This window comes from Sminthopsis crassicaudata, chromosome 1 (genome assembly GCF_048593235.1).
Source record: "Sminthopsis crassicaudata isolate SCR6 chromosome 1, ASM4859323v1, whole genome shotgun sequence".
In the NCBI taxonomy this organism is placed as follows: Eukaryota; Metazoa; Chordata; class Mammalia; order Dasyuromorphia; family Dasyuridae; genus Sminthopsis; species Sminthopsis crassicaudata.
In genome coordinates, this window is record NC_133617.1 from 405023585 (window position 1) to 405048413 (window position 24829).

Here is a 24829-nt window from a genome sequence, read left to right on the forward strand (position 1 = left end):
GATTATAAATTGGTATTTATATTCAGAAACATATATTATTTTAGATGTTTTCTAATGAAAGTCTCATAAAACAAAAAATATAAAAATTGTACCAAGACCTTTATAAGGATCATCTGATGAATTAGGTTTTTAAGAAATCAATGCTTTTCAAAATTTTAAGCCATATTAATAACATGTTCTGAACAGTTCTATGACAAAAGAAGTCTTTTGCTAATAATTGGCATAATACAGTTATCTATTTTATAAATCAGACTTTGTGAAAAAGAACTTTGACCAAACGACTAGCTTCATAAATAACTTTTTCTTCTATGCATATAAATAATGTGACAACAAATGAAGGCAATACCCTAAAATGATCCTTTTTATTTGCCTATGAAGTAACAGCTGAAACTACTTCTTGTTTTGGATTACTAACAGCACAATTTAGGGGATTTAGCCTTATTTTCAACCTTATGATGTTGTGTCACAGTTCTCTTTTATTATCCTGACTCAGTTTCCCTAAATTATCCTGCCTCAGTTCCTAATTGTTCTGGTCAATCCTGTAATCATCAGAATATTTGATAAGGATAAAAGACCTTCTATCTTAGACCATCATGACCCCAGCCCTTTCCTACTTATTAGAATGCCTCTCCCAATCCCAGAATGTCAGGCACCTCCCCCAATCCTGCCAGAGTTTGTTCCCACTCTCAGCACCCTGACTCCGCTCCTAGCTTTGTCTACCTCCTGTATCTGAGCCACGTGTATATATGTCATTGAGAACTCACATTGTTTGCTGAATTCTTGGAAATGATAGTCTCATTCAGCCCTAGGACCAAATCATGGATCCATTTGGTCCCAGTAAACCTCTCCCTTTCAAATAAAATATTAAATACTCTCTAATCTCTATCTTTCCTCAGTTTCCGTGGCATTACAATGATAGAGGCAATGTTTCATAAAGCTTTTAAATGATAGAATGATAGAAAATGTATACAATTCTAATAACTACCCTACCAAAAATGAATGTGGTTTTTTGTTGTTGTTGTTGTTTTTCAGACTGAATAATACACCATTTAACAGCCTTACCTGAACTGTACGTCCTGCATGGATATGTTCTGCATGTAACCTATCCCAAAGTCTGCATCGTTGATACTATATAAAGGGAAAAAAAACAAAACAAACAAATTATGCAATCTTTCATCTTTAGGAAGTGAATAATTTGACTCAAATTCCTTCAAGTTCTGAAATTTTCAAAAGTTTTCTTCTTTAAGATGAAGGGTATGGCTTTAAACCTTTGTTATAAGACAACTATGGTTGGGCCCGAGGTCCTCTACCCTGTACCAGAAGCAAAATGAGCTATTTCCCCAATATGTTACAATTACTTATAGTACTCACAGGACAGTATACTTTTCTCTAGTAGTAGAGAAGGAAATTGCAGCTCTAGGCCATAATTCCTTCCTTGTTTGAGATCTATGAGAGCTTTAAGGGGGACAGGGCAGAGTAGCTTACTTAGATGGCAAGATCAGAAATTCAGAACTAAAAGAGACCTAAGAATCCTCTAACCCAGGGGTTCTTAAACTATGGCCCATAGGCCAGATGTGGCCTGCTGAGGACGTTTATGTGGCCCACCAAGTTATGGCAAATAGGCTTAGGGGCAGAGACAGAGTGTAAATTTTTGTTTTTACTATAGTCTGGCCCTCCAACAGTCTGAGGGACAATGAACTGGCCCCCTATTTAAAAAGTTTGAGGACCACTGGTAACCCAACACCCTAATTTTGCAAATGAGAAAACAAAAAGGTGCTCATAGTAAAGTGTAATTGTCCTTAATGAAATCTTTCTCAATCCCACCTGACTTCCTTACTTTTTCTCTGTTGGTTATTTTCAATTTATCCAGTATTTAGCTTTTTTTGTACATAGCTATTTATATGCCATTCCCTCCAACAGACCACCAGCTCCTTACATACTGGGACTATCTTATACATTTGTATTTTTTAATCTCCAGTGCTTAACACAATGCCCAGTATTGTACTAAGTGAGCACTTAATAAATGTTTATATCTGAATGCCAGTCAGAGGCAAGGTATGATTCTGCTGTGAATAAATAAGTTTTACAACAGTCTTTCTGACATTAGCATTAAATATAAGGGGAAAGAGATGTCACAAACATCTTTTGAGGTTTCTTTCCCTAGAGCTATGTCTTAAATCTAGTATCCTTTCCAATCACATTTCCCAAAAAGAACCTCTTTTCATTCCTTCCTCTGAAGCAGCAGAGGTTCCTCTCCCTCACTGCCAGAAAAAGACTTCCTGAGTAATTCAGGACTTTTGCTAATTTGTCATTACTCAGCAAATGTCTCCAAAACATGAAGAATTAACCTGTGGCATATACAGGATCAATTAGCAAACAACTGGGAGGTTGGGTGAGGAAAATGAGGAAAAAGATGGAAAAGAGAATCTTCTCTTAAGGAAACAACTGATTTTAAGCCAAAATAACAGGGAAAGAGACAAAAATATGGCTAGGCAACCACAGCACTGCCAGAGACACAGTGGGTGTACTGGGATATACTCACAAATACAGGCTCCTGAGTCCAAGGTCAAAGAGCAAGGATAAGGCAAGATGGTAGAGCTCAGGAACAGGAGAAATCAATATAAGCTATGGATATTAGACCCAAGTCAGAAAGCCAAATCAAGGTGTAATGGAACAGAAATATTTGGAGAGACAAGGCAATCTGTTTGTACAGAATTTGTTTTGTTTCTTTCCTTCTTTTACAGGATATTGTGGTAGACTACATGCAGCAAGAATTTTAGGGATCTTTGCTTGGTCTGAAAGGGGCCTAACGGCATCACTTTTTTTCAGATTTCTCTCTCAAGATCTCATCCTCCATTTCAAGCCCAAGTTTCCTTCTGGCTCATCCACTTACCCCCAGCCAGTATAATGTCCAACCTCCAATTTCACCTCCAATAATGAAGCCCTTTATCTACCGCACTCTCTAGCCAGTTTGAACTCTATGACATTACTTCTATTGCCAGTTCTCCTTTCTTCATTTTGTCACTACTATCAATTATTTCCCTCTATTTCCAAACTGATCTCTGAGCAATATGTCTTAGACCTCTTTTTTCTCCTCTAAAATGTTATTTCACAGTGAAATGATAAAGTTAAGAGATCCTTTTGGGACACTGAACATCAATTTATTATTCATGAACAATTAAATTTATGTATTATCTACTATATGCCATGAACTATGACAGGTCCTGGGGATACAAAGACAAAAAACAAAACATCCTATATATCCCTGAGTAGGAAGAATGTAACACATACACAAACAAATATGGGAAAAATAATACACAGAATAAATACAAAGCATTTCAAGAGAATGGAGAAAACCCTGATGACTTGAGAGATCAGGATTGGATTGATGTGAGTGGGTGTACACACATACACACACAATTATATTCATCATCTTATCTGAAAAAACAAACAACAGGTTGCTATTATATTTTCAAGTTTATATATTTTCAATATTTTTATATTTTCAATATATTTTCAATATTTTCAAGTCTAAAAACTGAGATACAGAAAAAATTTAGCCAAGAGCTGAATTCAGAGAACAGAGTAATTGTTCCTTATACTGTAGTATAAGAAAATGTATAAATATTATGTTTGAATAGGTTCTGTATTTTAATTACTAATAGTCTAATAAATCAATATGGACTAATAAAAAAATCTGTAGCCTATGTCCTTATATGCTTTCCTAAAGAAATACTCTATGAGTGACATATTTGCAGAGCAGAAAAACCAATAGAGAAAATAAAGCCCATTGTTAAGTCAACAGGAACCAGGTGTTTTAGCAAACCATCTCATCTAATATTTCAAATTTAGTTAAAATCCACAATAAATAAAAGTGGACCTATGTAACTGTTTCCTCATGACAGAAAATGAAGGGGCTCACCTTCTCAATATTTATCTGATGTTTTCTCAACCTTTCCAGGTCCGTTGGGATTACCACTTTAATGAATTTCTGGATAGCTGGTTCAACACGGCGCAATTTCACTCTTTCTTCATCTTCAGACATCGTAAAGTGAAGGTGGTGACCACTTGCCCAAATTGCTTTCTCCACTGATGTAGAAAAACCTAAAAATAAGTATTTATTTAAGCACATTTTCTAAGCAACTTCCATGACTTAATTTTCTTTAAATGCTCTAAACAAATTATAAAGCATTTACTAAAAATGTAATACTTAATGTAAGTAAAACTAAAAGTGAAAAATTCACTTTTAACATTTCTGAAGGACTGTATTTTAAACTAAACAGAAAAGAAACTTTTACTTTCTAACAATTTCTAATAATATAACATAATTATGTAACTATTTGTTGAAAAAATACTTTAGAACTTAGAAGTAGCTAAAAGTTTCCAAAAATAAAATTCCTATTAAGACCTCTGTAACAATTTTGTGGTTCTTCTATTCATCTACAATACACCTACTTGCATTAACATTCACTAACATTTCACTTGGATTTACAAACATGAACTTTTCTAAGCTTTATTATACAAAGTTGTACTCTTCTCTAAATGGTATGTAAATGTATAAAAACTAACATTTAATGCTACTAAACAAATGTTATTATTCATTCATGAAACAGTGTTTATTAATTACTACATACATGTTAACCACTTGGTTCCTCAAACTATTCAATTCTCTTCATCTTTTCCTCTATTCTAGTCACATTCAAAGGTTATATCCTTGATTTTACCATGGGGGGCAGCTAGGTGGCGCAGTGGATGGAGCACCAGCCTTGAATTCAGGAGGACCCGAGTTCAAATCTGGTCTCAGACACTTAACACTTCCTAGCTGTGTGACCCTGGGCAAGTCACTTAACCCCCAGCCTCAAGGAGGGGAAAAAAAAAAAAAACAAAAAAAAACCCAGCAGGATTTTACCATGGCCCACAAATGCATCACCTACATGATCAAGAATTCTAAAAATCTCTTTATTGATTATAATCTATTGTCTTTTCACCTCTCTTTCTGCCTTCCCTTATCAAACTCTATCTTTACACACACTATCACCTCCAATCCCTTGATCCCTAAGTTTTTTCCCCAGTCATGACTCTTACATTAGCCAGTCTTTCCTTTTTTCCTCATCTAGACAGTTCAAATCTATATTATTCTCTTCTATTGAAACCTGAGCATTGGATCTCTCCTATCATTCACCATCTTCATTTTTACAAGTGGTGTTGAACAAGGTGGGAAAAATCATGCAACTAGATTATTATGATCTGCTTCACTACAAATTAATGTTATACAAGCTCCCCTGAGCCCTTCATGCTGTTAAGCAATACTACTATAATATCCCTTAATAATCCACTAGCTCCACTCTTACAAACCTTTTCATCTCTATCAAATCTCCAATATCTCCCGGTTCCCAACTTGTCAGCTGAGAACCTTGTCTTATATCTTACAGAAAAAAAAAATGAAGCCATTTGCCATGAACTCTCTTTTCTCCATCTTCCTCATCTCATATCTGCAATTATCTCCTCCTTTACCAACCTCTCTGCCTGCAAAAGAGATTCCATTCTATCCTTTCTCCTCTAACAGACTGTCTCCCTCTCTCATCCCCATACTTTCACTTATTTTCAATCCCTCTATCTACCAGCTTCTTTGCTACTTTCTACAAACATGCCTATGACTACTCTATTCTGAAAAATAAACAAAGACACACTCACTTAATCCTTCTACTGATAATAACTATTGCTTTACATCTCTTTTGCCTTTTATGGCTTCTGACTGCATTATTTCATTAATTTTTTTTTTCCCTCTCCAAAGTTATCAGTGGTCTTTTAATTGCCAAAAAACAAAACAAAATAACCAATCCAATGGCTTTTTCTCAATCTTCATTCTCCTTGACCTCTTTGATAATTAGGATCATAGATTTAAAGCTGAAAGGGATCATAGAGATCTCAGGCAAGACTTGAACTCTGGTTTTTCTGACTCAAAGCCATCTTTCTGTCCAATTTTAATTTAATTTAATTTAATTGGTTGAAAATCTTGTCATCCTATAGCTGGACTAATGATGAATCTCTATTTTAAAAACTGTATCTAGGCAGGGGTTTTACCTTCCCACTAGTTTCTTATCTAACATCTAGATGATTCCAAACTCGGCAGATTTGGAACATGGAGTGGTAAAATATGGGAAGACATGGGTGCTAAGTTTATTAAATAACTTCTTCTCCCCCTGTTTCTCTAGATAACTGGCTGCATGCAGAAAAGAAATTTGATTTGTTTTACTTAGCCCTAGAGACCAATGGATAGAAATTTCAGTTTGATATAAGAAAAAAAAAAATTTCTAACAATTAGAACTATCCAAAAGTGGAATTATTTCGCTCAATAAGTTATGATTTCTCCTTCCCTCCCAATCTTAAATTAAAGAACAGATGCCTACAAGTTCATATGCTGTAGAATGGATTCTTAAGTACCAATTACCCTAGAAGAGGGCTTCTTAAGCTTCCTTCACTTCCCACCTCCCTTTTCACCTAAGAAATTTTTTATGCAATCCAGGGGTATAAAGATTTATGAAATAGGTATACAAATAAAACATTTACTGATAATAAATGATTATTTTGCAACCTCTACATTCAGTTTATATGACCTCCCCTTTTAGGGCCACAAGCCACAATTTAGGAAACTTTGTACTTAGAAGACCTCCAAGGTTCTTTCTAATTCTAAAGCTGTAAGACTCAATGAATTGAGATAATCTACTCTTCTAAAGTCAGGAAATCCATCATGGGGGATACACTTTGCAGCCTAGCAAAATATGCTATAGCACATGCTGTTTCAGAATTGACTTTGAGGATCCAGAGTCCTTTCTATACCTCAATAAAGCACTGAAGGACTTTAGTGGAGGACCACCATGTTTTGCACATAAAAATGAATCCTAAGACTGTAAGTCAAATTCCTGTTTGGAAAACATATATAGTCATCAAGAAAGTGCTAAGACATCAAGTTTCTGCTTGAAAAACAGAAAGTATAAGAATCAAAAAAGAGTTACTATTACAATGTCTATCTAAACAATCACTGTGCTAATTGCTATGGGAGAACATAAGAGAAGTTTAAGCCTGCTGTTTACAGCCTCATTAAGGAAACAGAATACAGTCTTATCCCAAAAATTCATGTTGTCTAATATCACTAGGGTTTTACTGCTGCTGGGAAATTCATTCATTAATCTTTAAATGTTTCCTTATCATATTCCCCACTAAAGCTGCAATGAACCCCCATATTTATGTTTAGTTACAAAATAATTATTAATCTTTTTGTAAGGGCTAACTGCCTAATTTCCATCTTTTTCTGAAAGTTAAAGTCATAGGATTTAGAATTGGAAGGGATCTTGGGATGTGGGAATTGAAACACCTCATTTAATTAAAAAGAAAACTGGTATCTAGTAGAGGTGAAATCCCTTACTCAAGGTGACAGGTAATGAAGTAGTAATGATGGGATTTGAACTGAGGTCTTCTGGTTCTAAAATCATTCTTTTCAATCTGATCCCTTGTTCTCCCATTTATTCCTTCTTTCTCTTTAATATTTCTTTGATGGCTCATCCCTTTTTCTTTAAGACATACACAGTATTATTAGAAAAGTACTAGATTTGCATCCTGGTGTAGCTGCTGACTCCCTGTGCAGCCTTGAACCTATCACTTTACAACTATAGGTCTCTGATTCTTGATATGTAAAATGAAGGTTTGGACTAAATGATGTCTAAGATTTCTTTCCAATGCCAAACTTTCTTATTCTATGAGATTACCTCACATCTCATAAAAACCTTTCACTTGACCCTGATAATCCCTCTAGCTTTCATCCTATTTCACTCTTTGTACTATCAGCCTTTTAAAAAGAAAGGTTTCTACTTGATAATTAACCACAAAACTGTCAATGTGATATTCCTGTAGCACAGATTTGACCATATCACTGCCCTGCTACAATTGAGATTAGAAAAGGAGATGCCAAAATTTTGGGGTCACAGACTGGTGTCTCAAGGTTTCTCAAAAGAATTTGAAGGCTTGAACCCATTTCCTATCAAGGGGCAAAGTTTTATTGTAATTGTAACGCCATTACAAATGGGCTAAGTTCCAAAAGAAATTAGCAAAGTCTAGAGAGGAGACCACTTTATCCAGCTTTCTGTCACTGATATGCTAATTCTATGGTCCAGACGTTAGTCTCTGGAATCTGGTTATCACTGATCAGATTATCAGTCAGCAATGAATTGAGGAATGGTCTCCAGAATTTGATTATTACTAAGAAAATTATCAGTCAGCAATGAATTGAGGAGTTGTCTATTCAGAATCAGACAGATTGTTGGTTCTTAGATTGGGAGTGTGGAAAGTCTCTAAGACACCCTCTAAAACCAGAAGATTTAAAATTTACTGACTTATTGTTAGAACAGAAGCCCCTCCCTAAAATCAGGGAACCTCAAAATCACTGCTATATTACATCATTACCTCTAGGGGTAAATTCAGTTCCTGTTTGGCAGTTTAAAATCTTGCACTACTTGGCCTCAAGTTATTTTCTTTAGCTTCTTTCATATTACTCTCCTATATGCAATTCTATAGTTCAAACTAGCTTTCTCATTATTCTTCTAATGAGTATATTTTAACTCTATCTCTTGTTATTTCTTATAGCTCAATAATATTCCATTACTTTTATATAACACAATTCCTTTAACTATTCTCCTAAACTCTCCTGCCCAAAATATAAGGGAAATGAGAACTGGATCAGACAGTGATTGCACTGAAATGGTGAGACAGGTGCTCCTAATGGACCAAACTGATTTTTTGAATGTATTTTTCGATAGAAATAATGTTGGTCAAGTTCAAGAGTACCTCTCATCTAATTAAGAAGTTTCACCTACATTCTTAAGTCATTCTATCCTAGCACTTTTAATAAAACAAAAGTGCAGTGGGCAGTTAGCTTCCTATCAACATCATACATGGGAAACACATTCTTGACTAATGAAAATTTGTACCAACTTAAAATAAGTGAAAAGACTAACTTCATCATTATTCAGTTGTTTCAGTCAGATTAAAGTCTTTATGACCCCATTTGAGGTTTTCTTAGCAAATATACCAGAATGATTTGCTATTTCCTTCTCCAGCTCATTTTACAGATGAGGAAACTGAGGCAAACTGGGTTAAGTGACTTGCCCAGGGTCATACAGTTAGTACATATCTGAAGTTGGATTTGAATTCAAGTATTTCTGACTCTAGGTCTGGTGCTGTATCCACTGCCTCAACTGGCAATACAAAGTCCTTTTCCCTTCAAATCCCACCCTTCTGCCAGATTTCTTACCTGTAGTTGGAGGGCACCTAAATAACATTCATGCATCCTTCTCTGTGCTACTGCTTTAACAGGGCAAAAAAATACTGTTCTCACTTTGTCTAGCAATCATTTTGTAATTAACTATATTATTACTCTCCATTAGTCATAGGGTTCAAACTGCTTAAGGTTTTTTTTGGGTTTTTGTTTTTTGGGTTGTTTTTTTTTAATATATTATGAGGCTTCTTTTTGTAGTGACTAGAAACTGGAAATTGAATGGATGCCCATCAATTGGAGAATGGCTGAATAAGTTGTGGTATATAAATGTCATGGAATACTATTGTTCTGTAGGAATGACCAGCAGGATGATTTCAGAAAGGCCTGGAGAGACTCACATGAACTGATGCTGAGTGAAATGAGCAGGACCAGGCGATTATGATATACTTCAACAACAATACTATATGATGATTAATTCTGGTGCACATGGCTCTCTTCAACAATGACATTAACCAAATCAGTTCCATTTGTTCAGTATTGAAGAGAACCAGCTACACACAGCTAAAGAACTATGGGAAATAAGTATGAACAACAACATAGAATTTCCACTCCCTCTGTTTTTGTCTCCTTGCATTTTTTTATTTCCTTCTTAGGTTATGTTTACCTTATTTCTAAGTCCGATTTTTCTTGTGCAGCAAAATAACTGTATGGATATGTATGCATATATTGCATTTAACATATACTTTTAACATATTTAACATATATTGGTCCACCTCCCATTTAGGAGAGGGGGTGGGGGGAAGGAGGGGAAAAGTTGGAACAGAAGGTTTTGCAAGGGTCAATGCTGAAAAATTACCCATGCATATATCTTGTAAGTAAAAAACTATAATAAAAAAAATGTTTTAATTGTATTATAAGGCTTTGATTTCACCAACTTTATGTGGAGGCATACCCATAATGTACATCAAATATATTATGGACTAAACAGATATATATTGGACTGGTATATAATTTGTGTTTTTATAGGAAAATAAATTCTGAGTATAAATCTGAGCCATTCATTGTTGTGCTTTTTTAAACAAAAATTCTCCAAGTTTATAACTGCCTATGTAGTTTTTGGTGTACTTTTTACATATTACATTTTTCTTTTCTTTCTTTAGAGTCTAGACTCTAAATTTACTGCTCATGTGAAAGGCAGACAAGAAACACAAAATATGATCCCTTGAGACTTCCGGCCAAGATGGCGGCGTGGAGGCAGACAGTTGCTTGAGCTCCTCGTTTTCTCTCAGAACTTACTTCATGACAAGCCTCTGACTTAATGCTTCACCCAGAAAGAAATCCACAAATTATCACCAAGAGAAGACATCCTTGAAAGTCGCCAGAAAAGGTCTGTGTTTGCTTGGGGGAGGATAAATCAGACTGGGCACAGACTGAGGGCAGACAGCCAGAGCAAGACAGGCAGCTCACAGAGCTCAGACCTGAGGGGGAGGGGTGTGATCTCTGCCGTTTCTGTGAAAGGGCTTTTGCCCCAGTGTGGATGCTCCGTCTTGGCAGCAAGCCAGGAGCGGTGGAGAGGGTGTAAACACCGGAGGTGAAGATTAAAACCCCGGAAAGCCAGCGTCTCTCAGAGCCCGGCCACCCCCAACCCCCACCTGGACTGACTCGGTGCGTTCTCGGAGCCTCAGAGCGCAGACTCAGTACAGTCATCGCTGTTCTGTTAGTGCCTCTCTGCTGCCCTACCCCCAGTCTGTAGAGGAAGCCCATTAATACTATCCAGCCCCATCCCCCGCAAAACAGACCAATTGTTTCTCTTGTCAGTTTGTTTTCTTTGATTCCTGCTCTGACAAAATGAACACAAAATTAAAAAGGGCTCTAACCATTGACAGCTTCTGTGTGGAGAAGGAGCAGACTTCAAATGCTGAGGAGACTAGGAACAGACTGTCCTCAGAGGAATCCCCTGGGAGGGATATAAGCTGCTCCTCAATACAAAAGAACCTCATAGAGGAAATCAAAAAGGCTCTCACAAGAGAGCTGGAAGAGACATGGGAAAAGGAAAGGGAAGCTTGGCAAGAGAGCCTGGAGAAGTCATCCCATGCATTCAAAGACAGAGTGGATAAGGAAATCAAATCATTGAGAAACAAGATTAGTGAGCTGGAAAAGGTAAACAACTCCAAGGAAAACAGGATTAGTGAGCTGGAAAAGGTAAACAACTCCAAGGAAAACAGGATTAGTGAGCTGGAAAAAGAAATCAGCTCTCTAAAAAATAAAATGGATAAAATGGAAAAAAATTCCATAGAAGATAAAAACTCAATTGGACAATTACAAAGAGATATAAAAAAAGTGAGTGAAGAAAATACATCATTGAAAATTAGACTGGAACAAGTGGAAATGAATGACTCAAGGAGAAACCAAGAGGGAGTCAAGCAAAACCAGAGAAATGAAACAATTGAAAAGACTGTCAAGTACCTTACCAGAAAGACAACAGACCTGGAAAACAGATCCAGGAGAGACAATTTGAGAATAATCGGACTCCCTGAAAAATGGGAGGAAAAAAAGAGCTTGGACACCATTTTCGAGGAAATTATCAAAGAGAACTGCCCAGACGTCTTGGAAACAGAGGGTAAAATAGACATTGAAAAAATTCATCGATCACCTACTGAAAGGGACCCTAAAATCAAAACGCCAAGAAATATAGTGGCCAAGTTCAAGAACCATCAGACAAAGGAAAAGATATTGGAAGCTGCTAGAAAAAAACAATTCAGATATGGATGATCCACAATAAGGATAACACAGGATCTAGCAGCGTCCACATTAAAAGAACGCAGGGCCTGGAACATGATATTCCGAAAGGCTAAGGAACTTGGTATGCAGCCAAGAATAACTTACCCAGCAAGAATGAGCATCGTTTTCCAGGGAAGAAGATGGACATTTAACGAAATAAATGAATTCCATCTATTTTTGATGAAAAAACCAGACCTACATAAAAGGTTTGATCTTCAAATACAGAACTCAAGAGATTTCTAAAAAGGTAAAAAGAAATCTTGAGAACTATACTTCTGTCAAAAAAATATATAAAGAACATATGTACAATTTGTCTTAGAAACTAGTGGTGGAAAGGAGATTATATCATAAAAAAGTGTAAAGTGGTGGTACTACATCTCATGAAGAGGCAAAGGTAACCTATTATATCTGAGAGAAAGAAAGGAGGGAGATGAACATAGCGTGTATCAATAGACATATTCGATTTATGGTGAAACTTCTTCCACTTCATTGAAAAGTGAAAGGGAAGGAGTAAGCTAAGGGGAAGAGAATACAGTAATTTCGAGGAAAAGGGGTAAAATAAGGGAAGGATCTTTAAGGTGGGGGAGGGATCCTAAAAAGGGAGGGCTGTGAAAAGCAAGTGGTGTTCACCAGTTTAATACTGGATAGGAGGGTAAAAGGGAAGGAAAGGGGAAAAGCATAAGCAGGGGTTAATAGGATGGCAAGCAATATAGAATTAGTCCTTCTAACCATAAATGTGAATGGGGCAAACTGCCTCATAAAGAGGAAGCAGTTAGCAGACTGGATTAAAAGTCAGAATCCTACTATATGTTGTTTACAGGAAACACACCTGAAACAGGATGAGACATTCAAACTAAAAGTAAAAGGGTGGAGCAGAATCTATTATGCTTCAGGCAAAACCAAAAAAGCAGGAGTAGCCATCCTCATCTCAGATCAAGCAAAAACAAAAATTGATCTAATTAAAAGAGATAAGGAAGGGCATTATATCCTGCTAAAGGAAGCATCAATAGTGAAGCAGTATCAATATTAAACATGTATGCACCAAGTGGTGCAGCATCTAAATTCTTAAAAGAGAAATTAAAGAGAGCTGCAAGAGGAAATAGATAGCAAAACTATAATAGCGGGAGATCTCAACCTTGCACTCTCAGAATTAGATAAATCAAACCACAAAATAAATAAGAAAGAAGTCAAAGAGGTAAATAGAATACTAGAAAAGATTGATATGATAGATCTTTGGCGAAAGCTAAATGGAGACAGAAAGGAATATACTTTCTTCTCAGCAGTTCATGGAATCTATACAAAAATTGATCATATACTAGGGCATAAAAACCTCAAAATCAAATGCAGTAAGGCAGAAATAGTAAATGCATCCTTTTCAGACCATAATGCAATCAAAATAACATTTAATAAAAAGCCAGGGGAAAATAGACCAAAAATAATTGGAAACTAATCTTATACTAAAGAATGATTGGGTAAAACAGCAAATCATAGACATAATTAATAACTTCACCCAAGAAAATGACAATAATGAGACATCATACCAAAATGTGTGGGATACAGCCAAAGCAGTAATAAGGGGAAGTTTTGTATCTCTACAGGCCTACTTGCATAAAATAGAGAAAGAGAGGGCCAACGAATTGGGCTTACAACTAAAATTGCTAGAAAAGGAACAAATTAAAAACCCCCAAACACAAAACTTGAAATTCAAAAAATAAAAGGTGAGATTAATAAAATTGAAAGTAAAAAAACTATTGAATTAATTAATAAAACTAAGAGTTGGTTTTATGAAAAAACCAACAAAATAGACAAACCCTTAGTAAACCTCATTAAAAAAAGGAAAGAGAAAAAGCAAATTGATAGTCTTGAAAATGAAAAGGGTGAACTCACCACTAATGAAGAGGAAATTAGAACAATAGTCAGGAGCTACTTTGCTCAACTTTATGCTGATAAATTCGATAACTTAAATGAAATGGAAGAATACCTTCAAAAATATAGCTTGCCCAGATTAACAGAGGAAGAAGTAAGTAGTCTAAATAGTCCCATCTCAGAAAAAGAAATAGACCAAGCTATTAACCAACTTCCTAAGAAAAAGTCCCCAGGACCAGATGGATTTACAGGTGAATTCTACCAAACATTTAAAGAACAACTAACTCCAATGCTATGTAAACTATTTGAAAAAATAGGGATTGAAGGAGTCCTACCAAATTCCTTCTATGACACAGACATGGTACTGATACCTAAACCAGGTAGATCGAAAACTGAGAAAGAAAACTATAGACCAATTTCCTTAATGAATATTGATGCTAAAATCTTAAATAAGATATTAGCAAATAGACTTCAGAAAATCATCCCCAGGATAATACACTATGACCAAGTGGGATTTATACCAGGAATGCAAGGCTGGTTTAATATTAGGAAGACTATTAGTATAATTGACCATATTAATAATCAAATTAATAAAAACCATATGATCATCTCAATAGATGCAGAAAAGGCATTTGATAAAATCCAACATCCATTCCTACTAAAAACGCTTGAGAGTATAGGAATAAATGGACTATTCCTTAAAATAATAAGGAGCATATATTTAAAACCTTCAGTAAACATCATATGTAATGGCGATAAACTAGAACCTTTCCCTGTAAGATCAGGAGTGAAACAAGGTTGCCCACTATCACCATTACTATTCAATATAGTACTAGAAACTCTAGCCTTGGCAATAAGAGCCGAGAAAGAGATCCAAGGAATTAGAGTAGGAAATGAAGAAATCAAATTGTCACTTTTCGCAGATGACATGATGGTATACTTAGAGAACCCCAAAGACTCTGCTAAAAAGCTATTAGAAATAATTCAGAATTTTAGCAAAGTCGCAGGATACAAAATAAATCCACATAAATCCTCAGGATTTTTATACATTACCAACACAATCCAACAGCAAGAGATACAAAGAGAAATTCCATTCAAAATAACAGTCGATAGTATAAAATATTTGGGAATATATCTACCAAAGGAGAGTCAGGAATTATATGAGCAAAATTACAAAACACTTGCCACAAAAATAAAGTCAGATTTAAATAATTGGAAAGACATTTAGTGTTCTTGGATAGGCCGAGGGAATATAATAAAGATGACAATACTCCCCAAACTAATCTATTTATTTAGTGCTATACCAATCAGACTCCCAAGAAACTATTTTAATGACCTAGGAAAAATAACAGCAAAATTCATATGGAAGAATAAAAGGTCAAGAATTGCAAGGGAACTAATGAAAAAAAAGTCAGAGGAAGGTGGTCTAAGTGTACCTGATTTAAAGCTATATTATAAAGCAACAGTCACCAAAACCATTTGGTATTGGCTAAGAAATAGACTAGTTGATCAGTGGCATAGGTTAGGTTCACAGGGCAAGATAGTGAATAAAAATAGCAATCTAATCTTTGACAAACCCAAAGATCCCAAATTTTGGGATAAGAATTCATTATTTGACAAAAACTGCTGGGAAAACTGGAAATTAGTATGGCAGAAACTAGGCATGGACCCACATTTAACACCACATACTAAGATTAGATCAAAATGGGTCCAAGATTTAGGCATAAAGAACGAAACCATAAATAAATTGGAGGAACATGGGATGGTTTACCTCTCAGACTTGTGGAGGAGGAAGGAGTTTGTGTCCAAGGGAGAACTAGAGACCATTATTGATCACAAAATAGAACATTTTGATTACACCAAATTAAAAAGTTTCTGCACAAACAAAACTAATGCAAACAAGATTAGAAGGGAAGTAACAAATTGGGAAAACATTTTTACAGTTAAAGGTTCTGATAAAGGCCTCATCTCCAAAATATACAGAGAATTGACTTTAATTTATAAGAAATCAAGCAATTCTCCAATTGATAAATGGTCAAAGGATATGAACAGACAATTTTCAGATGATGAAATTAAAACTATTTCCACTCATATGAAAGAGTGTTCCAAATCACTATTGATCAGAGAAATACAAATTAAGACAACTCTGAGGTATCATTACACACCTGTCAGATTGGCTAAGATGACAGGAACAAATAACGATGAATGTTGGAGGGGCTGTGGGAAAACTGGGACACTGATGCATTGTTGGTGGAGTTGTGAAAGAATCCAACCATTCTGGAGAGCAATCTGGAATTATGCCCAAAAAGTTATCAAAATGTGCATACCCTTTGACCCAGCCATACTACTACTGGGCTTATACCCCAAGGAACTACTAAAGAAGGGAAAGGGACCTGTATGTGCCAAAATGTTTGTGGCAGCCCTTTTCATAGTGGCTAGAAGCTAGAAGATGAATGGATGTCCATCAATTGGAGAATGGTTGGGTAAACTCTGGTATATGAATGTTATGGAATATTATTGTTCTATAAGAAATGACCAACAGGAGAAATACAGAGAGGCTTGGAGAGACTTACATCAAATGATGCTGAGTGAAACGAGCAGAACCAGAAGATCATTATACACTTCAACAATGATACTGTACGAGGATGTATGCTGATGGAAGTGGATTTCTTCAACATAGAGAAGAGCTAATCCAATTCCAATTGATTAATGATGGACAGAACCAGCTACATCCAGAAAAGGAACACTGGGAAATGAATGTAAACTGTTATTTTTACCTTCTGAATCCAATTCTTCCTGTGCAACAAAAAATTCGGTTCTACACACATATATTGTATCTAGAATATACTGTAATATATTTAACATATATAAGACTGCTTGCCATCTGGGGGAGGGGGTTGGGGGAGGAAGGGAAAAAATCTGAATAGAAGTAAGTGCAAGGGATAATGTTGTAAAAAATTACCCATGCATATGTACTGTCAAAAAAAATGTTATAATTATAAAATAAAATAAAAATTTTAAAAAAAAAAAAAAAGGAAAAAAAAATATCATCCCTTGTACTTAAAGGGTTTATAATCTAATATTCTTCTTTAGGATAATAAATTGATCTTTTATACCTTGACACAATTCCTTATATGACAGGGACTCAAAATAATCATCCAGACATTTTTTTTTCTTTTTGGCCCACAGCTACGATTCAAAAAGGTCACTAGAACAATTATTAAGCATTTATTTTGTGGCATTCATTGTTCTGTAGGCTGGGGATAGAAAGAAAGGCAAAACACAGGCTCTGTCATATGGATGTTCACTTTTAATAGTGGAAACACATAAATAACTGTTGTTCATAAAATATATAGACAAAGTAGATGGAAGACACTAGAAGGGAAGGCAGAGGAAAGGCAAGAAGGGACCTGGAAAAGTCAGGTCAGTTATATGAGTTATATATAAGTTGATATTTACACAATATTTTAAGAATTGTAAAGTGTTTTATATGCACCATTATCTTTTTTTAGTTTCCCAATAGTGCTGACAGATACATACTATAGGGATTACTCTCCATCTTAAAGATAAGGAAACTAACTTACTAAAGAAATAAGTGACTTGTCCAAGGCAATCCCAATAGACTTTTGGATAGAAAATGCCATCTGTATCCAGAAAAAGAACTATGGAGATTGAATGTAAATCAGCACATGCTATGTTCACTTTTTTTTTCTGCTTTTCTCTCTCTCTCTCTCTCTCTCTCTCTCTCTCTCTCTCTCTCTCTCTCTCTCTCTCTCTCTCTCTCTCTCTCTCTCTCTCAGTTTCCCGGTTTTGTTCTGATTTTTCTCTCTCAAAATGACTCATAAAGCAATGTATATTTAAAATAAATAAAATGTTAAAAAAAGAAAGAAAGAAGTTACTTGGCTACATAGGTGGTGACATTTGAAACTAAATCACTTAAGGTACAGAGACTTATGTCTTTACAGATATTTTTTTCTTATACTTCTTTGCATGTCCCAGATAAAAATATGAGGACTTAAGGAAGGTAGGGCAAATTGAGAACTGATGTCATTATTTTCATATCATTGCCTTTCCCACTTAACATATATTGCTAAAGACTAAAATACATGCTATTATTTAAAGTAAAATTTTACATTGATATTGTTTGTTTTCACATTATCTTCATTTGAAAAATAATATAAGCTTCTTGTCAACACAGAGTTTTCCCCTTTTTTTGTCTTCTTATCCTTACTAACAAGCATAGTGCCTGGCACATAATAATTGCTTAACTCTCACCAACTTCTGATTTCCCCTTATCCTTCTATCAAGCCATTCCTTGTAACAAAGAATAAAGAAGTAAACAAGCATTTCAGCAAAATGAATACATCAATGAAATCTAACAGTCTATGCAATGTTCCACATACAGAGTTCCCTATCTCAGCCAAAAAGGAGACTAATGGTTTTCTATTTCTTTTCAATATGTTTCTACAAACACTAAGTAAAAATATCATAATAATATACAAAAAAAATTAAAATGACCCAAGTTATTTTAATAAACATCAGAACCAATACATCCAAATGAGGCTTGTTTCAATAGTCACTTAGGAGGCTTTTATTACAATGAAGCTAATATGCAAATATTTTTGATATTTCTTTCAAAGTGTGACACAGATATAACCAACAAGAAGAAAGGCTAGACCTTTCCCCCAGTCCTAATGAAATCTCAAAACTCCCTCCCCTTCAAATAGGAATTATAGAAAGCTCCTCAGACCAAGATACTAAGAAACTTAATAAAGTAACAATCCAATGAATTAACAGGCTAATTACTCATCCCCAATTTACTCATATAGCACCCTCTACCCCATTAGCTCCCATGCTCTGGCAGGGCAGCAAAAATCCTTTCTACCTCCTGATGTTCTTGAGTTTCACTCTGCAATTTCCTTGATGCTGCTACAGGTCTGTCAATACCCTCTATCTCTACCCCATCATCTGATAGCAGTAGACCTCAACTCTGCCCATACCCTCTTGGGAGAGGCAGGTGAGTGGGTATAAACAAACATGCTGTTCCTGAAGCAGATGTCAAAATGTAAACCAGGCTAGTACAGGCCCAAAGAAAAGAGGCCTGGCATCCAGCAGGGGTCAATTCTGTCCCCCCCAAAAAATTAGTGTAGAGACTGAAGTTATTGAAAAGTGAATTTCTCAACAATGGAGGAGACTGAAATAGCTTTAAAATACAGTCCCCAAGAGATCCTTTATCCTGCATAAAGGAGTAAATGATGGAGGAATGTGGGGAGAAAAAAAAAATATCAAGGGCGTTAGAAGAAAATTCAGTCAAAAACCTAGAGCACAAGCTAATAATTCAACAGGGAAGATATCCAACATGGAAGGGAAGATGGCCACTAAAATATCTGAGTTCAAACATCTCTAACTGAACATTGTAAAAGAAAGGAAATTGAACTGACAAGTATTTTATGGATTCCCAAGACATCATGGAACCAAGCAAGATGTTCCCAAATTGTTCAGAGAGAAATAAGAATCTTGCAGGCAGATGCTAAAGAAAAATAAATAGCAGAATTTATGACCTGAAATCCAAGAAAGGTGATTCTCTCCAACAAGTAACAGAGAACAAATAATTGAGAATATAAATATAATGAAATGATGGTCAATCTGGAAGAAGAGAAGTAAAATTCAATATTATTTTTTCAAACTCACACATGATCTCTATGCAAGAAAAACACATTGATCTTAAAGACAGGCTGCACAGACAATCGCATCATTAGTTCTCCTAGAAGAATATGATAAGTCAAAAAACCTGAAAGCCATAATGCAATAAAGCTAAGTGCCCAAAACTTGTGGGCACTTTAGAATACAGAAAATGGTTGTTAGATCATCTCTAACAAAAAAATCTTTTGCTATAAATTCTAAGATACAGTAGTTAGATTACACAATTCTGATACCAATCAATCAACTTTTATTAAGTATCTATTATGTGCTAGCCTCTGAGCTAAGCAATGGGGATACAAAGAGGCAGAAGAGAGTCCCTGCCCTCAAAGAGTTTACAATCTAAAGGGACAGACAACATGCAATATATGTTACAATGTATTGTAACATATACAATGTTACATTGTATATGTTTTACATATATACAAAGCAAGCTGGACACAGGATACAGAGAAAATATTTTTAAAAGGGCAAGCATTGGAATTAAGAAGGGTTGGGACGGGTTGTTTAAAAAAAAAAAAAAAAGACCTTCCTGGGGACTTAGCCAGGGAGAGTCAGTAGATAGAGCCTAGGAGAGAGTTTTCCAGGTATGAGCAGGCAGAGAAAACCCCGGGGTTAAGAACTGGAAAGTCTCCTTAATGCAACAGCTAAGTGGACAGTATCACTCATTGGATCGAAGGTTACTTATCAGGGAGTAATAGTCAAGTTTAAGTCTGAGAAGGTAAAAAAAAGTTCAAGCTTATATAGGGCTTTGAATGGCAAAGAGGATGCGAGAAGGAACGGCCGTGTCCACGAGTGGGATCTAGATCCAAGTCCTCTAGCTCGGGAATCTTCGCGCTCTTTCTGGACTTTCCTGATATCTCTCGATACATCAGCATCCCACAGAATCACTGCTCTCCTTTACAAGGGTTAACATCACCCTCACAGCCCTGCATCACATTTCTGCCCCATACAGTCTACCAAACTTCCCATGGCTATTTTTAGTGATTTCCCACCCGTGTCTTTTTCAACCATCCCTAGGTTGGGAAGCCACCACATCATGGTCTTCCCTCAGGGGTCACACGCATAGTCTCCTATCACTTATCTTTTCCCTCGCTCACAGTTCCATTGACTTCATTAGTGACAGGGCACGTGGACGTCACCACCCACGCGCCCAATGCTCGTCCCCCAACAATTCCCCCGCACCTGTCACTCCATTACGTCACAGGGAAAGGGAAGGATGTCTATCTCTGGACACTCCACTACGTCACAAGCTCAGCCGCCCCGCCCCCAGGAGAGGTGGGGTGGGATGTCAAAGCCATTTCCGGTGCCCTTATCAAGGTTCTACAAAGTTCCCTCAAGACTGAAACCGAAATCCTAAAATTAGTTACTTCAGCCCGGTTCCCGCCAGGGAGAGGAGGAGCTGGTCCTAGTAGACGCGGCCGGTGCTTGCCACCCTGCCCCGCCTGTGCCAAGTCCTCGGGTCCGATCTCTTCCTGCTCCTCCCCTATGCGCGCTCCTAATCGTCCCGCAGCCCGCGCACGCGGGTCCCTAGGCAACCCCTCTCCCGGCGTTCCCCTTACCTCACCCTCGGACGCTGGCTGGGACTGGGGCCTCCCCCGCGTCCCGCCCCCCCCCTCGTACCAGCCGGAAGAAGCTGCGCTCGAGGCAGCGCAGGCGCGGTGGCAGCGTGGGGGAGGGAAGACTGCGGCCCGAGCTAGGACGCCGGGGGCTGACCCACCTCTCTCGATTTAAGCTCACCGCCGGGTAGGGGGTGGGGCGGGCGTGGTGTGTTTTTGCTCTCTTTTCCACTGGGCCGCCGCCGAGTGCGCGAGTGTGACCCAGAGGACGCCGCCACACCCCGGTTCTGACCTGGGGCTTTGACCGCCTTTTCGAAGTGACGTAAGTAAACTTGAGAGTCGGCCTGGGGCTCTTGGAGCCTTGGTACTTGGAAGTGTGTGGATGATTAAAATCCAGTAGGACCCACAAGGGAGCTGAAGCTGCGCGTCCTGCAATGCGAGGTCCTCACTGCTGGGACCGGGACACCCACGGACACTGCCGCGCACCCTCGCCACTTGTGGTTTGTGCCCTTAGTCCCGCCCACCCGAGACGGGGCGTTTAAGTAACAGCCCCCCCCCCCCCTTCTTGGGATAGTTTGGAGCTGCCAAGACTTTGACACTTCGAGGAACTTTTGGAGTTCATGAAAGTTTCCAAGAGAAAAAAAGCCACAGAAGACTTTTTTTTTTTTGGGGGGGGGGGCTAAATCGGAAAAAACTGGGAGATATCTTGAGAATAAAGAATCCCAGTAAACATATTATTACTGATTTTTGAACGTGTGATATTAAAATAATGCACCAATTTTAAAAAAAGTATTCCACTTTTTAATCGACCTTTACGTAGGATTAAGAAATCTTCTCCCCCCCACCTTTATTCTAATAACCACAGAGGAAAAAAAAATTAACCACAAAGGAAAAAGAATTATTCCAGAGATGGAGAAATGTAGTGTTCCCACCCATCCAGATATTAACATTCTAGAAATACTATGAAACTAATACAGCCAATTTGTAGTTAGCACATTTTGGGATATTACCGCCACTAGGGCTTTCATTAAATATTTCTTAATTACATTTACCAGTATTTTTAGCATTAATCTTTTAAAATGTTGAATAACGAATTCTCTCTCTCTGAAACCTCCTTTACTCCCTTGAAAAGGCAATTTTATATCGATTATTCCATGTGAAATCATGTAAGACAACAAGAAGAGTAAAGTGGGAAAACAAGAAGACTAAAGTGGGAAAAGGATGCTTTGATGTGCACAGTTAGTCCAACAGTTCGTAACATCGCTTCTTACGATTTGAATGTTTTTCCTTAGGAATTGTGTGGTACAATTTAATTTAGATGCGAATACCATGGAACTTCGGATTTCAATCAAAAAAGCAATCATTTGGGGCAGTTAGGTGGCCCTGAACTCAGGAGGACCCGAGTTCAAATATGCTCTCAGACACTTAACACTTCCTAGCTGTGTGACCCTGGGCAAGTCACTTAACCCCAGCCTCAAAAAAAAAAAAAAAAAAAAAAGCAATGATTTGAGTATCTTAATGTCACATTATGCTAGAGAAAAGTGAGTCTGCTGTCTAGTGAGGGGAAGCAATCTGTATTTGTATGGGATTATTAAAGGAAACATCTAAAGAACCTGGTCACTTTTTTTCTGTTATTAGAAGACCACCTGCCCAGAGCATTTTCAATAAAGTAATGAGATCAGAAGCAAAGGCTTGAGAAGAAAAAGTGAGAGAAGTGGAAGCAAAGAGTGCAAACAGTTTTTTCCAGGAGATTGACTAAGAAAGGATAGAGAAATATAGAATGTTAGGTTGAGTGGATAGATGATAGAACCTAGAAAGGATTTTTTGAGACAAGCTTGTTTTTTGGGATCAGCAAATAAACTAGCACTTAGAGTTGAAGATTAAGGTAAAGAGGGGTTGATTTTCCAGATAATTTGTTGGAGAAGATGAGAAGTAGTAGGATAAATATATAATGAATATATATAAAGAGAGTGGCTTTGATGAGAATCATCTCTAGAGTTTGGAGTAAAGGAGATACTAAGAGTTGATTTCAAGGATATGTGAATTGTAAAGAAGGTAAAAAGAGGGAGCCCATGGCAAATGGCCTCCCTTCCCCTCCACTTTCCCTCTTCCTCCCACAAGTTAAATACCAAATGACATCTTTAGCTGTGAGATTTGGAGCTGGAGCAGGAGGCTTGAGGACAGAACTACAAGTTTACAGCTTTTAGAAGTGGATTATGGAATCAGTGAGAGAGGTTTAAAAGTTTGCTGAGATTAGATAGATAGCAAATTTTTGGTGGGCTCTGTCAACTTAGTTGCAGGATTTTTTTCCAGCTTCTTTGATTTCCAGCTTCTTTGAGCAGCACCTGAATAAGAATTAGGAGGCAGATGGACTAATTCTTGCTTGGGGTTTGGCAAAGCATTTTTGGCAATAAGGAGAGCAAGAAATTCCTATGTAAAGATAAATAATGGAACTGGAAGAAACTGAAGCCAGAGAAGGATGATGACCCAGGAGGGGAATGAGAGGCAGCGCATTTTGCATGCAGGTCATGGTGAGATGCAGACTAGGGGCAAGGGATAGGGAGAGATGAAATCACAGAAGTTAGCCTTATATAAAGGATTTTTAGAGTTCTTGCACATGAAAATGGAGCAGTTTTAGATGAGAGATCAAGGGTGTGATGATCTATGTGTAGCTGAGATGGAGAATTAGGTCTTGGGAGTTCCAAACAACTGAGAGATTGTGGTATTTGAGAAAACAATAGCATGTATATTCAAGTTCTCCATCTTAAAAGGCAGGAGATAGGGGAGAAAAATTGAACAACTTTCTGAACTCCTTCAGAAAGTATGACTTGGAATTTTTTGTCATTTGGGGAGAACCAGGTATCTGTGGCTTCCAGAAGATAAAAGAATCATAAGAGGAAAACATCTCAAGGGAAATTTGTAATTATGGAACAGGATTTTCAGAGGGCATATGAAAGGAAAAAGCAGAGCCAGAGAGGGACATTAGAAGGTTGGGGATGAGGTGAATACAAAGGAGGACACCTGCCTGAACATAGAATGGCTTACTTTTAGATATTTGGAGATTTGTCATTACTAGGCTAGGAAAAGGTGAAAATGTATTAGTCATATGGACAGAATTTTACGCAGATGGGAGTAGAGCGGCTAATGATAGCTGGTAAAGAGGAAATACTGTATCTTGGCACTTCTTTGGTGTTGCTGAGCCACTTCTGTTTATGAGTCATGTGGATGTTTCTGCTCAGTTGTCAATGAGGCACCTCCACTCAGCTAATGACTATTTTAATTTTTTTTTAATATTTAATTTTTCTTAAATTACATGGAAACACAATTTTTATCCTTCATTTTTAATTTTTGTTTTGTTTTTCCAATTCTGAGTTCCAGATTTTCTTCCAACCTCTCACCCTTCTCATTATTGTGAAGGCAAACACTTTGATAAAGGTTATGCTTATGTAGTTATGCAAAATACATTCCCATATTAGTTATGTTACAAAATAAAATAGAGCAAAAAAAAAAAAAACAAGGAAAGGAAAATAAAATAATAGTATATTTCAGTCTGCAGATCCATCATGTCTTTCTCTACAGATAGATAACATTTTTTTTTTATCATAGATCCTTCAGGATTGTCTTGGATCGCTAAGTCATTCACAACTGATCA

General features: G+C 37.0%; 1 protein-coding gene across 7 annotated transcripts in view; it reads right to left on the minus strand.

The window, feature by feature from the left end:
• The window catches only part of STX17 (syntaxin 17), an 80295-nt gene extending 58605 nt beyond the window's left edge, over positions 1–21690 (minus strand). The window contains exons 1-3 of one of the 7 annotated variants that reach the window (XM_074280081.1): positions 21339–21690; positions 3923–4104; positions 1063–1128 (exon numbers count right to left, since the gene is read on the minus strand). In XM_074280081.1, the coding sequence (XP_074136182.1) occupies positions 1063–1128; positions 3923–4045 (189 nt within the window). In that variant the 5' untranslated portion in view covers positions 4046–4104; positions 21339–21690. Of the gene's footprint in view, positions 1–1062; positions 1129–3922; positions 4105–20803; positions 20963–20988; positions 21118–21180 lie in introns of those variants that run through there. The other 6 variants (XM_074280087.1, XM_074280086.1, XM_074280080.1 and 3 more) reach the window with 6 other exon arrangements.
• Between the last annotated feature and the right edge of the window lie 3139 nt (positions 21691–24829).